Consider the following 17978-nt stretch of genomic DNA (forward strand, 5'->3'; position numbering starts at 1 on the left):
GGGTACCATGCACACTGGGATATCTACAAATGAAGGTATGGTTGGGTCATCTGGTCTGACGCTACTTCCGTGAAGTTCCTTTACCAGTATTTCTTTCACAATAATCCTGTTATAGGCTGGCTTATTTATTTTATATGTAAAGGCTTCAACTGACAATAGCAGCAGTTAAAGCTATGAGCATTGTAGATATGTCCTGGAGAATGTCTAGAGTGCATACCTTATTTTCCGGCGTATAAGACGACCCCCCTAATTTTCAAGTTAAAACATAGGTTTTGGGCTATACTTGCCGTATAAGACTAACCCTCTTTCGAAGCAAGGCAACACCATTGAAAAACATCAGATTGCTCATAGATCTCCAAGGTACCCTAGTACTGTAATTCATGTAATCTCTCATAATATCTCCAAGGTACCCTAAGTATTACCAGTAGATGTAATCTCAAGACACTGGCTGTGCGGGAATCCTGTACCGGTATACCGTATGTACCGTAGCTTCGGCTTCATACAGTATACCGCGCTGAGCCAATCACAGTGAGCGATGTATTCTATTATTGAATGCAAAGCCTGCTCGGATTGGCAGAGTCAGTGAGACGGGCTGATGTTACTCCGCCAATCCGAGCAGGCTTTGCATTCAAAAATAGAATACATCGCTCTCCCTGATTGGCTCAGCGCAGTACACTGTATGTAGCCGAAGCTACGGTACATACGGTATACCGGTACAGGATTCCCACACAGCCAGCGTCTTGAGAGATTACATCTACCGGTAATACTTATACTTAGGTTACCTTGGAGATATTATACTCGGCGTATAAGACGACCCCCCATTTTTGGGGGATTTTTTTGAGGTTCAAAAGTAGTCTTATACGCCAGAAAATACAGTACTTTACATAGGACCTCTGCTGTCCAAGTTGGTGCACACCAAGCTTTTGGCAATCCAATGCCTGAACCTCAATTGCAAGTAGAGGTTCTTACATTGAACTGTTCATTGATGGGGTAGAGCTAAGCTTCAGGAGTAAGGGGGACTTGTGCAGAAGGCTTTGCATACAGTGTGCACCCAGGATTTTGGGTCTCCCTGGACATACTAAAGTTTGTTTAATAAAGTGTGTTCAGTTCAGCAGGGTTGTTAGTTAAGACACTTTTTAGTACCCAAGAACCTTTGGAACAGCTAAACCCCACTGCCCATCTGAGACTTGTGCAAGTGCAGGGCAAACACTCACAATGTAAATGGACAGAAGCTTAATAAACTGACCTAATAATACAGGATGCAGCAAAAGGCCGGATGAGCAGGATTACTGTTTGAAATGCATCTGGCTTGTTTGCTGTGTTGTACCTTTAATCTACTTTTGATGAAGTGCTGGTCATCCAGTTTAAACCTAAGTGAACATGAAGTTTTGTACACAGGTGCTGCATGTGGGTAAGAATTCAGTGGCCATAGATAAATGCAGCATAATGATCTAAATGTTAATAAGATGCTGTGGGTAGGGTAGCCACTGAAAGGAAGACCAATCGCCATAATAGCCAAGGAGAGACCTCCACATCCTTACATGGATTACTTGTCACTGGAACTTACTTCCAATAAGTAAAAAACCCTCAGAGGTATTTATCCCTTTGGGTTTGGTGATGCCAAAAATAATCAATACAGTTTGCAATGATTATACTTTAAGTGGAACTTCACCCTCCCAATCAACATTGATTCTTTTTAGTCCCATTGCTGCTAGCTTTGGTAAATAGACAGGAAAGTATATCATATATTTTTTTTTTTACATTTCTTCAGTTACTTTCTGGTTTCTTGCCAAGTCAAATGATGTCAAACATTCCAGGAGTCTTCAGGAGAGGAGGAAGGGTTTCCTCAGCTAAGCACTCTCTCCTGCATGCATGCCTGAACTAAGGGAAGATTCCAGGAAGTAAATGCTACATTAACCCCCTTAGCAGTATCCCCGAACGTGACTCGGGGTGGATTTTCCTTGCTATTATCGGTATCCCCGAGTCACGCTCGGGGTAGATGTGCAGAGCGTGCAGCGTTGTCCCTTACCTTCTCCTGGCGATCCAGCAATGATCTCCGATTGCTGTAATCGCCAGCCGAGATCCCCGCCGCTCGTCCATCGGTCTGATGACTTCCTGGTCCTGTTCCCTGCAGCAGCAATGCTGCATGGGAACGGAACTGGGAGGGAAATTTAAACATTGCACAAAACACATAACATTTATATTATATATATATATATATATATATATATATATATATATATACATATATATATATATATATATATACACATATATATATATATATATATATATATATAACGCATGAATTATAATCTAATCAATAATATAATTTTATTATATAATATATATTATATATATTATATATTATATAATAAAATTATATTATTGATTAGATTATAATTCATGCGTTTGTGTTTCAAATTTATCACATCTGGGATCTCTACTAGAGTCTTGTTTTGGTCTGACAGCTCCGTCTCTGCACACAGAGCGGAGACGGAGCTGTCATCCGCCTGCTTAGCGGGGATCGGTGGATCGATGCCCCACTGAGCAGATCGGACTCTGTCGGGCGGTGCACCCATGTGAAAGAGGCCTTAGAGTTGCCAGATCTTTTGACTGTGGCTTGCAGAGGCTTTAGTCTCGGTTCACACATATGTGATGCGGGAACCCTGCGAATCCACTGCGGGTTCCCGCATCACATTCAAATCGCAGGCAGTTCACACTGCCATATGGGAATCGCTGGGGGTGTCAATACAAAGTTAACGACACCCCCAGATCAGTTTGCATATGCAGTGCGAACTGACAGTTCAGACACGAATCGGATCACATTGTGTGAACCACCAAGCGATCCGATTCTGTATGGCTGAATTTGCATCGCACAGACATCACATGTGATTTTCAGAACAGTGCGCTCCGAATCACATGCGATGTCTGTCATCGCTATAGTGTGAACCGGGGCTTAAGTGGGGCACCAATAAGGTATCTAACCTCATTTGACACATGATTGCAGTATAGTGGCACTGTCAGTATTCGTTACAGTAACAGATTTACCTTTCATCAGCTTAGAACAATGAAAGGTTATGGTTTACTAGAAGTAACTGCCATTTGCTACTTGACTTTGCTTTTATTATGTAAAATCAATAAATATCATTATCTTATTACAACTATAACGGTTTGCTTATTTTAGTGTCATGCCATGCTAGTAGAATCGTTTTTATTTTTTGAATTGAACCTGAAAATGCTCCAAAATCATTTTATTCTAGTCTGTCGACTGGTGAATAAGAAAACTTTGTGCAAGGAAAAATTCTTATTTTGATTGAAATAACAAATATGTGAGTGTTTTGTGTTTTTTTTTTAGTATGTGAATCCTGCTTTTGAAACCACAATGGGTTATCAGAAGGAAGAATTATATGGAAAAGAATTAATTGAAGTGCCTAATAACGAAAAAAAATCAGATTTCTTAGATAATATTAATTCTTGTATTAAGTCGGGAAAGGTAAATATCAATTTTTTTAAACACTTTTACACAAAAGTAACACATTACATCTGCTGGAATATAATAATTAAGCTTAACTGTGAAAATAATAGCTTTGCTCGGAAAATGAAAATCTAATTTTAAATTTAAATTAAGCAGACTTTTTCTAGTTATGTTAGAACTTTTTTTTGTGCTAGACAGTGTAGTTAATCTTATTAAATACTTATGTATTTATATACGTATTTAGTGAAACTACCTAACCACTTCAGCCCAGGAAGGAGCTTTCTTTTGGTGGTATTTGATCACCTCTGAGGTTTTTATTTTTTGAGCTTTAAACAAAAAAAGAGCAACAATTTTGGAAAAAAAAAGCAATATTTTTTACTTTCTGCTTTAAAACACATTAATTTAGGCCAAAATGTATTTTGCTACATATTTTTGGTAAAAAAATCCCAATAAGCGTACAGTATATTGATTGGTTCGCGCATAAGTTATTGAGTCTTCAAACTATGGGATATTTTTATGGCATTTTTATTTGTTTTTTTTTTGGTTTTTTTTTACTAGTAATGACGGCCATCAGCAATTTTTTAGCGGGACTCTGACATTGCGACGGACAAATCGGACACCTAACTGACACTTTTGGCACTTTTTTAGAGACCAGTGACATTATTACAGTGATCAGTGCTAAAGTTATGCACTGTTACTGTACTACTGACACTGGCAGGGAAGGGGTTAACATCAGGGGCAATCAAGGGGTTAAATGTGTCCCTAAGGCTGCATTCACACTTGAGCGTAGCGTTTTTTACCGCGATTTTACCGCGATTTTTACAGCGATTTTTACCGCGATTTTTTCAGGCGTTTTTCATTGACATCTATCAAAAACGCTGGTAATCAGCCCAAAAAGAAGCTCATGTACTTTTTTCAGCTACAGGCGTTTTGCAAAACGCTCAGATGTGAACAGGGGCCATTTAAATGAATGGGGTTTTACTTGTTGGGCGTTTTGGAAGCGTTTCTTTTGAGCGTTTTTGGAGCTGAAAACGCCCAGGTGTGAATGGAGCCTAAGGGGTGCTTGTTTACATAGGCAGACCACCGTTCTGCCTTTGTCAGGACACACGACGGTGGCCGGCAGACATTGGGTCTGCTGGACCCGCTGATTGTCTCCCCCTCTGTCCAATAAGCGTGCGATCATGCCTCCGCGACCCACGCACCCCCTAGTGGCTATTGCACAAAATGACGTACAGGTAGGTGACAATTATGTTAGGCGGTCGGCAAGTGGTTAATAGTCAACTCTACCCAAAATACAGTAATCCATTTTGAATGTAGAAGGGCAGGGTTTTTTTTTTTTTTATATTGGGGCTGTAAAGGTCTCTGAAACCTCAACATTTCCTCTCACCCCAATAAAATTCAAATGAGGTTAAAGCTGCAGTTTAGTACATTTTTTTTGATTTACAGCACCAAACAAATTAGTGCCCAGAACGGCAGTCTTCCAGTGCTGTAGAGGTTAACAGCAGCAGCTGCGAGTATGCAGGATTTGCGCCGCCCCGCCCGCCTACCCCCTCCACCATTCACAAAAGTTGTGCTGTTATTTTCCCACAAGGCTAGAGTTTTAAACCCAAGATTACTAAACTTCAGCTTTAACCTCTACATAATGCCCCTTTTCCATCTTTCAGAATAGATTAGATTTTGTAGAGTACCCTAAAAAATACCTGGAAGGATCTTAGATTTGGGTTGTCATTCATTTCTACATAATGTGCATTTGTTCAACATTGATCAATAGTACTATTATATAATTTAGTAGATCAACATGACTTTTAGAGATATTGATTGATAAGATATTTTACTGCTGAATAAAATTTAGCTTGTGTGCATGTTTTATAATAGGAGTGGGAAGGTGTTTACTATGCCAAAAACAAAAATGGTGACAATATCCAGCAAAATGTGAAGATAATTCCTGTTTTTGGACATCGAGGGTATGTCATTTTGACTTTCAATTGTGTAAAGATGTGCAAATAGTGTTCTTTGTTTTTGTCAAGAACCATAGCAATGAATACTTTATTTCAGTGAGCACTTCACCTAGGGGATGGGATGCAGAAGACAGTGTCGCAGCCTATGGCTTTAAAATTAAGTCAGTGAAGGCAGCTGTCCTATACCTATACTATAAAAAACAAAGAGAGGGCGCACCGGCCTAGCGCATTAGCGCTAAACAATTTTATTGATAAGTAAATAAAACAAGTGATATACTTACAAATATATGACAATAACCAGGGTATCATTGATGAAGAAGTTTAATATTTCCTTGATTATGGCTCACTAATGTCTAAGAATGCCTCAAAACTGGTTAAGGGGTGATATAAGGACATACGTATGGCTTCATCTTAATTGACCTAATGCTATAGGAATAACACAATCATAAAATTCAGATGAGAATGACTCCAGATCCCTACCGCTCATTTGATGTTCTGGGAAGATGTCCAAAGCAGCTTACACGTTTCTAAAGGCAAACCCTCTTCGTCAGAGTCAGATAGAGTTTGCCCTTTGAAATGTGTAAGCCACATTGGACGCAGAAGGGTCTCATTTAAATTTTATGACACTCTTGTTATTGTCATGCTTGTTTTATTTATTTAGCAATATAATTGTTTAGTGGTAATGCGCGAGGCCGGTGCACCCTCTCTTTGTTGTTTAATTGTGTTGTATGGAAGGATACCCACAGGTCCTGAAGGGGGGACAGCAAGGCTCACCAGCGCTATACTTGGAAGCCGGTAAAGCGTACAGTACATCAAGCCCTTAAGCACCACACTCATTTGCAGGAGGTTCTTTTAGAATATACCTTTTCTATCCATGAACTGGAAGCACGTGGACTGCCATTGCTGACTTCTGCTGCTGGAAATCCTAGCTATCTGTTGATTCAGTGGCTTTCATGTTTCGTGAGTCACTGACCCTGAACAGCTTCCAGTACAGGTTTCTTTTAAAGCTCAACTCCAAGCTCCATGGCTCTCGCATTGGTGGTACTCTCTCCCCCTATCTGATGCTCTTCCAGTGTGTAAGAAGTCAATTTTTAAATATACTTACCTTTTTTTCCCAATATCTTCTGGTTAGTCACGTGATATGCTGGGTTCTCTTCCTCTACCTATCTTCTTCAGCAATGGATGATCTTAGGAGAGGAAGAGAGAGCTAACATGATGATGATGATGGTACCCCTTTCTGCATCAATACACTAAAAATGAAGGATGTGATAAGGACAGGGCCACGATGCCTTGCATTATAGTATGTCCTCAGTCATTCTTAATGACCCCATTGAGGGTCTAACAGCCTGAACTGTTAGAATGGATGGAATAAAAATCTGAAATGTTTACACTTGATTTAAATGTTTGTGAAGCCAAAGAACTTACAATATAAACTGCAGGCAGTCATAATTTTTGCCTGTGAAGCATCTCGCTTTATAAAATAATTAGTGAATTGTAATATTTAAATTGGATCTAAACTTTTTTTGGTAAATAAAAAGTTATTTAAGGTCCAAAAAAAGTCGACATTCTTGGTAAATATGATGCTCCAGATTCCTAGGCTTTTGATTACATGAGCTATACTGATAGACTTATTGATTCTTCCTACCAGAAAAGCTCATGTGACTGGATTTCTAAGCTCTTTATTTTATGGGATGTATGTGACATATAGCACTAGAAGGATCTTAGAGCAGCATTTTCTCCAGGAATCATGGTTATGGTTACCCTTCTTTTGCTCTTAAAATATCAATCCTAATAAAATGTAGTTAACTTAGCTTTATGTTTCATAATAAATTAAGAGTTACAAAATAAATGGCACACAAAAGTTCTATGATCTGAAAAAGGTTGAAAGTACAGTTAAGTGTTAATCTTTGCAGAATATACATATATATATATATATACATTAGGACCGAAACGACTATTCTCATATTGATTAGTTGGCCTGCATACAGAATGCTTTATTTGTTTGCATATCAGGAAATACAGTGCAGCACACATACAGCTCAGTACACCCTCCATACATGTCAGTAAGTGCCTGAGAACGTAATGTGAATGTGCGGGGAGCAATGCCTCATGGGACATGTAGTCCTGGGCAGGAAGTGAGTGTTTTTTTTACCTTGCTATAGGGCCACTCTATACTATACTTGGCAGCTTGCTATTGGGGCAATCTGAAGGTAGGAGGAGTCAGAAGCGTCGGTGGGGGACCCCAGAAGAGGAGAATTAGGGCTGCTCTGTGCAAAATCATTACACAGAGCAGGTAAGTATGACATGTTTGTTGTTTTTTGAAAAAAAATCACTTTAAAGACTCTGTGCAGGGAAGATCAGCATCTGAACCCAGAGAAGGCGGAGGCTGATAGACTGGAGGTAATATAAGGCATTATAATTACATTTAAAGTAAACGTTTAGCAGTATTGTTCATTATATTTAAAATTATCATATTCATGAAAAAAAAGTCTTACCTTTTAGTACTACTTTAATATAATAGATTTAGATCTCCCTTCCACCCTTCATATAGTTTCATGTCTGACTCCTAGTTAAAATGCCCATATATCCTACTTCTAGGTGTATTTATTATATATATCTATATATATAGATATATATGATATAAGTAATATATATTATTGCTTTCACAAATGAACCCCTTATAGTAGCGATTATCTGCTCTTTTTGTACTATAAAGGGCTCATTTTAGTTTTTTTAACTCCATTATGATAGGTGATACAATAAAAAAAAAAACATGCTGCTGCTACTAAACGTCTTAGGCCTGGTTCACACCAGGGCGTTTTTTGGTGCTTTTTGCAGTAACACACTACAGCCCATTTAAGATGGTTTCCTTTGGGACACATTTACATCTATGCTTTTTTTCAGCCACTGCATATTTGGAAAGGGTCAAGGACTTTTTTTAACCACCTCAATACCGGGCACTTAAACCCCCTTCCTTCCCAGACCAATTTTCAGTTTTTAGCGCTGTTGCATTTTGAATGACAATTGCGCGGTCATGCAACACTGTACCTAAACCAAATTTATGTCATTTTTTCCCCACAAATAGAGCTTTCTTTTGGTGGTATTTGATCACCGCCAGGTTTTTTCTTTTTTGGTGCACAAATAAAAAAAGACCGAAAAGTTTGAAAAAAAAAAAAAGTTTTTTTATTTAGGTTATAAAATTTTGTAAATAGATACGTTTTTTCCTGCACTGATGAGCACTGATGACGCCGCACTGACAGGCACTGATGAGGAGACACTGATGGGGTGGCACTGATGGGGTGGCACTGATATGCAGCACTGATGGGCACTGATAGGTAGCACTGATGGGCACTGATATGTGGCACTGATAGATAGCACTGACATGCAGCATTGGTGGGCACTGATAGGCAGCGCTGATGGGCACTGATAGGCAGCGCTGATGGGCACTGATCGGCGGCACTGATGGGCACTGATAGGCGGCACTGATGGGCACTGATAGGTGGCACTGATGGGCGGCACTGATCGGCACTGATGGGGGGCACTGATGGGCACTTATAGGCAGCACTGGTGGGCAATAATGGGCACTGGTGGGCAGCACTGATAGATGGCAATAACGGGCACTGGTGGGCAGCACTGATAGATGGCATTGGTGGGCAGCACTAATAGGGGGGCACCACTGGCAGGCTCTCTGAGCCCTGTTTGCCATCCCTGGTGGCCATGGTGGGCATCCCTGGTGGTCATGGGTGGGCATCCCTGGTGGCTCTAGTGGCACCCCCTCCCCCCAGGGCTGCACTGGTAATCAATCATCTGATTACCAGCACAAACCCCCCCTGTGATCAGTGAGTAATTAGAAATACTCACTGATCACCCCGGCTGCAGAATCGATCCTCTGCTCTTCTCCTCACTGACAGGATCTGTCAGGAGGAGAAGAGATCGAAGCCGTTACAACGGCTGTATTGACATTACATGACGGCTGTGATTGGACACAGCCGTCATGTGATCAGGAGGGCCAATCACAGGGCCCTCCTGCCGAGTCTTGTTGCTCTGTGTCCTAGGGACACAGGCACATCGAGATCGCGCCGCTGCGCGTGCCCGCGGCGGTGCGATCTCTCTCCTTCTGAAGGACGTTCCGGAACGTCCGATCAGAAGGACGAGACTCCCACCCGGCCGTATATGCTCAATGGCCCGGGTGGGAGGTGGTTAAAGCAAAATGGCGCTTTTTTTGCTTTTTTGGTTCAATAGACTTCAACAGAGGAGCTGCAGAAAAGCATGTAGTTCCTTTTTTGCCACGCTTTACGTTTTTTTAATCTGCCCAACAACAGATTGGTAAAAAAAAAAAAAGCATAAAAAATGCAAATCGCGCATGCAAAAACGCAAAATGCACATCAAAAAGTACTGCAGAAACCAATCAAACGCAAACAGCATGGATGTGAACCGAGCCTTATGCTGGCCATACACGTATCGATTTTCGGACGAGATTATTCATACGAAAAACCTTTGTACGTTCGCTGAATGAAAGAACGTGGTTTAAAAATTTCACTTGCGTTTAACATTCAGTTTTAAAATGAATGCAATTTCTGAATGAAAACCACATGCACTGCCTGAAAATTCCTTTGACTAAGACATTTTCTATTCTGCTCCTTCGAATTTTCCCACCAGTGTGATTGAAATTAAACGTCGATTTGACCCCACTAACGATTTGAAAATCAAACTAATGTTCTTAAAATGGAACATTTTTTGGAAGGAAGACATTGTTTTTGTATGGCCTGCATAAGTGACAGCAGGCGCAGATAGCTTTTATCAAGCCACCTGCCTATGACAAGGGAGTCTGTCATACATAATATATTACAGTTCTGTCTGAAAATCTTTAATTTTTTTTATTTTCTTTAACTAAAAGTTTGATCTCTGAGTCTGATGATATTTACAAGATTCAACCTCTAATAGTATATACAGTATATCTCTTCTGTCCATTGTTCTCAGAGTGGATTAGAGATTTGGCTCCCTAACCATATAGTTGGTTCATTATATTTACCATTGCATAGAAATATTTAAGAATAAATTGTCTTTTTTTTAAAAAAAACTGCATATTAACTAAATTATACACCACACTTTTCTTAAGGTTTTTATCCGAATAATTGATTAATCGAAACAATAATCAACCAACTAATCGATTATGAAAATAATCGTTAGTTGCAGCCCTAATATACATACATACACACAGTACTGTGCAAAAGTTTTAGGCAGGGTGGTCACACCAAATATTGATTTGATTTGGATTTCTTTTCTGTTCATTTTCTTTTAATTTTGATAATTAATAAAAAATAATTATTGACACTCCTATTTCTTAAAGCATTTCTAATTTACAGCATTTTCTTATACCTAAAACGTTTGCACAGTACTGTATGTATATATATATATATATATATATATATATATATATATATATATATATATATATATACAGTGGGTACGGAAAGTATTCAGACCCCCTTAAATTTTCCACTCTTTGTTATATTGCAGCCATTTGCTAAAATCATTTAGGTTCATTCTTCTTCCTCATGAATGTACACATAGCACCCCATACTGACAGAAAAACACAGAATTGTTGACATTGTTGCAGATTTATTAAAAAAGAAAAACTGAAATATCACATGGTCCTAAGTATTCAGACCCTTTGCTGTGACACTCCTATATTTAACTCAGGTGCTTTCCATTTCTTCTGATCATCCTTGAGATGGTTCTACACCTTCATTTGAGTCCAGCTGTGTTTGAATATACTGATTGGACTTGATTAGGAAAGCCACACACCTGTCTATATAAGACCTTCCAGATCACAATGCATGTCAGAGCAAATGAGAATCATGAGGTCAAAGGAACTGCCTGAAGAGCTCAGAAACAGAATTGTGGCAAGGCACAGATCTGGCCAAGGTTACAAAAAGATTTCTGCTGCACTTAAGGTTCCTAAGAGCACAGTGGCCTCCATAATCCTCAAATGGAAGACGTTTGGGACGACCAGAACCCATTCCTAGTGCTGGCCGTCCAGCCAAACTGAGCTATCGGGGGAGAAGAGCCTTGGTGAGAGAGGTAAAGAAGAACCCAAAGATCACTGTGGCTGAGCTCCAGAGATGCAGGCAGGAGATGGGAGAAAGTTGTAGAAAGTCAACCATCACTGCAGCCCTCCACCAGTTGGGGCTTTATGGCAGAGTGGCCCGACGGAAGCCTCTCCTCAGTGTAAGACACATGAAAGCCCGCATGGAGTTTGCTAAAAAAAACACCTGAAGGACTCCAAGATGGTGAGAAATAAGATTCTCTGGTCTGCTGAGACCAAAATAGAACTTTTTGGCCTTAATTCTAAGCGGTATGTGTGGAGAAAACCAGGCACTGCTCATCCCCTGTCCAATACAGTCCTAACAGTGAAGCATGGTGGTGGCAGCATCATGCTGTGGGGGTGTTTTTCAGCTGCAGGGACAGGACGACTGGTTGCAATCGAGGAAAAGATGAATGCGGCCAAGTACAGGGATATCCTGGACAAAAACCTTCTCCAGAGTGCTCTGGACCTCAGACTGGGCCGAAGGTTTACCTTCCAACAAGACAATGACCCTAAGCACACAGCTAAAATAACGAAGGAGTGGCTTCACAACAACTCCGTGACTGTTCTTGAATGGCCCAGCCAGAGCCCTGACTTAAACCCAATTGAGCATCTCTGGAGAGACCTAAAAATGGCTGTCCACCAACGTTTACCATCCAACCTGACAGAACTGGAGAGGATCTGCAAGGAGGAATGGCAGAGGATCCCCAAATCCAGGTGTGAAAGACTTATTGCATCTTTCCCAAAAAGACTCCTGGCTGTATTAGATCAAAAGGGGGCTTCTACTAAATACTGAGCAAAGGGTCTGAATACTTAGGACCATGTGATATTTCAGTTTTTCTTTTTTAATAAATCTGCAACAATGTCAACAATTCTGTGTTTTTCTGTCAGTATGGGGTGCTATGTGTACATTCATGAGGAAGAAGAATGAACCTAAATGATTTTAGCAAATGGCTGCAATATAACAAAGAGTGAAAAATTTAAGGGGGTCTGAATACTTTCCGTACCCACTGTATATATATATATATATATATATATATATATATATATATATATATATATATATATTCTTTAAATTATATTTTAAGATATACTGTATATATTAGAAAACATATATTACAGGTTGATACTACACAGCAATTTGGGTTTGCTGTGTTTACAAAGTATAATCCAAACCTTCAGTACTTGATAGAATGCTGCACAGTAGATGACTTATGAGACATCAACTGCCTTTTAGTTCATTGTTATAGAAGACAGTAGACTTTACATAACATGCCAAGAAAAATTCTTCTTAACTAATAAGCAAGATTTCATAAATCTGTTTTTATGACTTTGACAGCATTAATTTGTTAACTATTTAATTTGTTATGGAATTTAACACTACTTTGCCATCTGCAGCATGAGAATAAGTTAGAACCCAAATGTACTTTTTACACATAATTTAATAGTTGATTCTGAAATTATTTTTATAATAGGTGCAGGTACTTCCTCCATCTGAGTCACTCCTTGTCTCCGCCCCTACCCACCTCCGAGCACCTTCCTTTGGTTCCATCCCCTACCCACCTCCCAGTACTGTCTCTTTTGGAGAATACAGAACCAAGTATAATTTTATGGTGCAGAGAATTTTTTTATAAAGTTTGTTATTTATAACTAGAAAAGCATTAACATTGATTTCCTGCAGCCAGCAACAATAGGTCCCCTCAGCAATAAAAGACCCCCCCAACCAACAATAGCAGAAATAGATTCCCAGGAGCCCACATCATTAGATCTTCCAGCAACCAACGACAAAAGACCCCTTCCTCAACAGTTCAACAGTAAAGCCCTCCCAGCAACAATTGACCCCCCCCAGAAACAATAAATCCCACATCAGCGACAATAGGCCTCTCCAGCAACAATAGATTTCCCATCAGGCAGCAACAATAAACCTCCTAGCACACCCCAGCACCCCTTACCGATACATACATTCATAGCTGGAGGTGCCGGAACTGCCTTCCTTGCGTTCCTGCTGAAAATAAAAGCCATGATTGCTCCAGTTTACCCCTATACTCTATATAGTATTGTTCTGCACATTTTAAATGTATGTATGTATGAGTTTATATCTGAGTCTATTTCTTACAGAAAGATCAGACACTATGTGTCTATTAGTCGGCCGTGTAATGATAACAACAAGGTATGTATATTTCTTCATGTAACATATACATAATGTAAATCTTCACTACTGTCTGTGGCAATTAAGATTGACTGTTCCTATTTGCTTTCAGGTAGAAAAACAATGTGAGCGAGTTCAGGCTGAGTCTCAAACAGGTTTGTTCTTCCGGTAATAGAATTAAAATGTTTTCTACAAACTAGTGTAATTTATTTGAACTGGGGGTTAAAGAGCAGAATTTTCTAATTTTTTAGTCTGAGATCTGTGATAAAACATCTCTCTGGTCTGCCATTTGCAGAATGTGTCATTTGATTTGACCAGAGGGACATGGCAAGGGATATGCAGTACACAATACCATATACACAGTCCTATACCCACAGTTGATCCAGGGTAAGGCAAAAAAAAAAAAACTCCTATAAAGCATAGTCCAGTTTGCTTTGGCAGGGGAAAAACATTCCTTACTGATCTCCAGGAAAACAGTCAGATATTCCCCGGACCAACAATCCCTAGTGTTATTACCTATAAATGTTAATATTCAGTTAAGCTTTGTTCATTTATGACAGTGCTCTTCAAACTATGGTACTCCAGTTGTTCAGGAACTACAATTCCCATCATGCCTAGTCATGTCTGTGAATGCCAGAGTTTTCAATGCCACATGGGATGTGTAGTTCCACAACAGCTGGAGGGCCGTAGTTTGAGGATCCCTGATTTAGGATAACCATATTAATTGGTAATCTTATTGATAAGGTATACAAAGTTGACTTCCCTTAGTCTGCACAACTGCTGTGCCCATTTTGACAGGATCTAAACCTGGCCATGCACTAGGGAAATTTAGAAAGAACAAACATTTGTATGAAAATTCATACAATGATTCTCAGTACATTTGGTGACTTGACACAGGGCTGTCATTACAACAGCAGAAACTCCTGTGACACATGTCAGATCTCCCTGGAGTGCGTGCAATGGTCCCCAATGCTGTGCACTCAATGGCACCTAGGATGAACTCCAACTAGGGCAAATAAAGCTCACCAGGAGTCAAAAGTCATTCCCAATAGTGATGTATTTTCTTAAAATGTAGTTAAAAACACTGCAAAATCAAGCAAAAAACCCACACTAGAAGCCTCTGCCGACACGCATCGGCATGACGTCAGCACCAGAAACTCTACCCCAGTGCATTTCTTCCTATCGGACATTATAAAATATATGATTGCAACATAGATGGGGGTCCCATTACATTTTCCAGCAGATTTCAGGATCTAGACCCTGAGAAGTTATCTGATATTGCAGCTAGGATTGCTTCTATAAATAAACACATTTAGATGAAGATTCTTCACTGTGTTTTTGCTTTCTTTTATTTCTCTGTGGTCTAGATATATTGGAACCTTTCAATGTTAAAGAGTTTAGTGTTTCTTTATAAGTGATGGTGATGTATAGATATGGCAACTGATGCAGATCTTAAATACACTATCATGTCTATCTGCAGTTTATTGCAGTTTTGTGTTATTTTAGAGGCATTAAAATGGGATAATGACCCCCAATGTAAATTTAAAGCTGATGTCCAACTTTACTGTCACTGTAACTAGTTTGTTTGCCCCACCTTCCCTCTCACCCCTTACCCTTTTTTTCCTCTCTCTTCCCCTTTCTTCTCTTTCACCTTCCATTCCTGTCTCTCATGTGTCGAGCTGTTCCCCCTGATCCTTCGTGAAGAACTCACCTCTTTCCCCTTCCTAATCCCCCCCCTTTTTTTTTCCTTTTACTCTGGGGAACTTTCTCAGATTTATGCCTCCCTATTTCTAATTTTGAAAATTTGGGCAACATCACAACATATGCATCACAATGTTATACATCTATTCATCAGTAACATTTATCTGTATGTGTAAATTACCATGTGATGTACAAGACAGAGAACTTTTTTTCCCATTTGTCCATTAATATACCATTGACTATACTATGTGCATGTCCATTTGATAACCCTTATGTTCTTTCCGATAAAAATGACTTGTACAACATCTCCCTTATGATGTATGTGATACAGCCCATTGTGAAATAAAAAATGTCAAAGTACACATATAGTTTTCTGCCCCCTCCCTTCCCCAGTACCTTCAGCATATGGTATGGTATACTTACCTACAATGCCAGTCTACTGAGATTTTCCCTTTGTAGCTTACTTATGATTGCACATAGCCCCTGGCAAATATCTTCCAAGCTAGACCTGCACCCTCCGTGTCATGCCCACCATTAATTTCAAATGAAAGTCCTTCCACAAGCTGAGAGGTGGGCTCTTCCTCGTGTGAATAGAGGCTATAGCACACATGTGTGGGTTTCACTAAAGATTTTTCAAGATTTGTGCAGCAATAGGCAAAGCAACCCAGCGGAGATCTGAGGAAGGCAGTGTTGTAGGTAGTTATAAAACACCCTAAAAGTGGAGGAAGTGGAAAGAAATGGGTAAGTGCACTAAAGGTGTTCTTGTCCTTTAAAATTGTATTAAAAGGGGTACACTTTTTTACTAAATTCACAGGATGACACACACCTTCAGACTGGCAATATACAATGTTTTAAATGGGCAGGTAAAGACTGTGACAAATGTACAGATACAGTAAATGATCATGCCAATTTCCTGGTAGAATTTGGGTATTTCCATGGTACCCACCTCACCCAAAACTCAACCCATTTTCTTTATGGCCGTTCAACCTCTGCTTTATCTGATGTAGCATTGTCCAGGCATTAATGCCTCATTTCCACTGAGCAGAACGGTTCGGGTCAGTACAGTTTGGAAGGGTTGGAATGGTCCGGCCTATTCAGGTGAGCGTTTCCACTGCAAGTCTGACTGCCAGGGGCCATGCGGGGTTTACACCAAACGTGGTGTTTGTTTTGTGCTTTCGTTTGACATGAGCATTGATGTTTTCCTGTCCGCCAATCAGTGGAATGTATCCCGTGACGCCAGTAGCTCCGCCCTAACCATACCACACCATTTCCTATGGCCCTACATCTGAAGGAGGACCAAGAATGGTGCGGTTTGGTTCGGTTGTTTGGGCCACTTTCATGATGAAAACACTCAAAATAGCGTACCATACCGACCCGAACAGATCCGCTCAGTGGAAACGAGATATAAGTTAACTAACGGCATTGTTACCACCACTCTAGAAAGTCACAGGTAAAGACAGAACCCTTGAATCTGATTGGTGGATAGGGATAAGTAACATCAGCTCTCTTAGTAGTGACAATTCCGTTTCTAATACTCAGTGTGTAAAGACAGGTAATGGAGTGATTAAAGAAGGTTATTTATAGACATTCTTACTGGAAATATACTGTATATAAAAGCTTATAAATGATATTTCATGCAAATTCTTTTTTTATTTACTGAACCTATTTTACTATATTCTCACAACATAGTTGTAAAGATAAGTGGGTTTTATGAATACAATTTACAGCTCTCCACTTAAACAAAAAAGGTAGACCGCTGTTGCTATTTAGTCAGTGGATGTGGTTTTATTAGTGTACTGTTAATGACGAGTTTTATATTGTAGGAATGGTGAAGGCTGATTTACTTACACTGATAACAGAAGTCTTAGTAAAGTTCAGTAAGGTTCAAACAAACATTTGTTTTCTCTTCCCACAGATATCCAGAGCTGCAGACACAAGGACAGGCGGAAAGGTTCCTTAGACGTCAGGTCAACCACCTCCAGAGGAAGTGACGGTATGCAAATTTAAACCCATTTTACCCCATTTTCCTCGTTAGGAAAACCTACATTTAGCTTTGGTAATTCTTCTGACAAATGAGTTTTAAAATACAGTGACAGTCTAAACAGGTCTCAAATCCAGTTACTGGATATACAAGCCTCATGAATATAATTTTTTTAAAAAAGTACCTCTTCTCAGTGAGCCCAATCCTCCGTCATTTATGTCTCAAATGCTTCTAGACACTGCAGCTCATAGTGGGAGGGTTTCAGCAACAGAGGCAGTGCTATCAATACAGACACCGGTGGACAGGACCAGGCTTGGTTAGGTAATGATTGACAAGCTATTGGTGTGTGAATCAGCAGTGACAATAATGATAGCCAGAGATATTAGGGCTGTCCCACATTAACATATTATGGCCATCAATATTAGAGCAGTCCCACATTAACTTATAGTGTTAATTTATCGCTTCTCGGCCTTTTGGCTAAGATCAAGTGTAGTATCTGTTCTTATCAGTGTCGGTATGGAACCGGAAGGTTAGTATCGGTGGTGGCCGAAGTTATCCGGGGCGCTCTGGGCGTAACTGGAGGACCGGAGTAGGCCAAACCAGAGAAAGCCGGATGGTTCCAT

At 39.9% G+C, this 17978-nt stretch overlaps 1 protein-coding gene across 3 annotated transcripts in view; it reads left to right on the forward strand.

Annotated features, from left to right (window-relative positions):
- PDE8A (phosphodiesterase 8A) overlaps window positions 1-17978 on the forward strand; it is a 461419-nt gene that overhangs the window by 383528 nt on the left and 59913 nt on the right. For all 3 annotated transcript variants that reach the window (XM_082254023.1, XM_082254021.1, XM_082254022.1), the window contains exons 8-12: window positions 3359-3496; window positions 5354-5442; window positions 13643-13694; window positions 13786-13828; window positions 17290-17367. In XM_082254023.1, the coding sequence (XP_082110149.1) occupies window positions 3359-3496; window positions 5354-5442; window positions 13643-13694; window positions 13786-13828; window positions 17290-17367 (400 nt within the window). The remainder of the gene's footprint in view (window positions 1-3358; window positions 3497-5353; window positions 5443-13642; window positions 13695-13785; window positions 13829-17289; window positions 17368-17978) is intronic.

This window comes from Pelophylax lessonae, assembly GCF_965119305.1.
Source record: "Pelophylax lessonae genome assembly, chromosome: 4".
NCBI classification, from domain to species: Eukaryota; Metazoa; Chordata; class Amphibia; order Anura; family Ranidae; genus Pelophylax; species Pelophylax lessonae.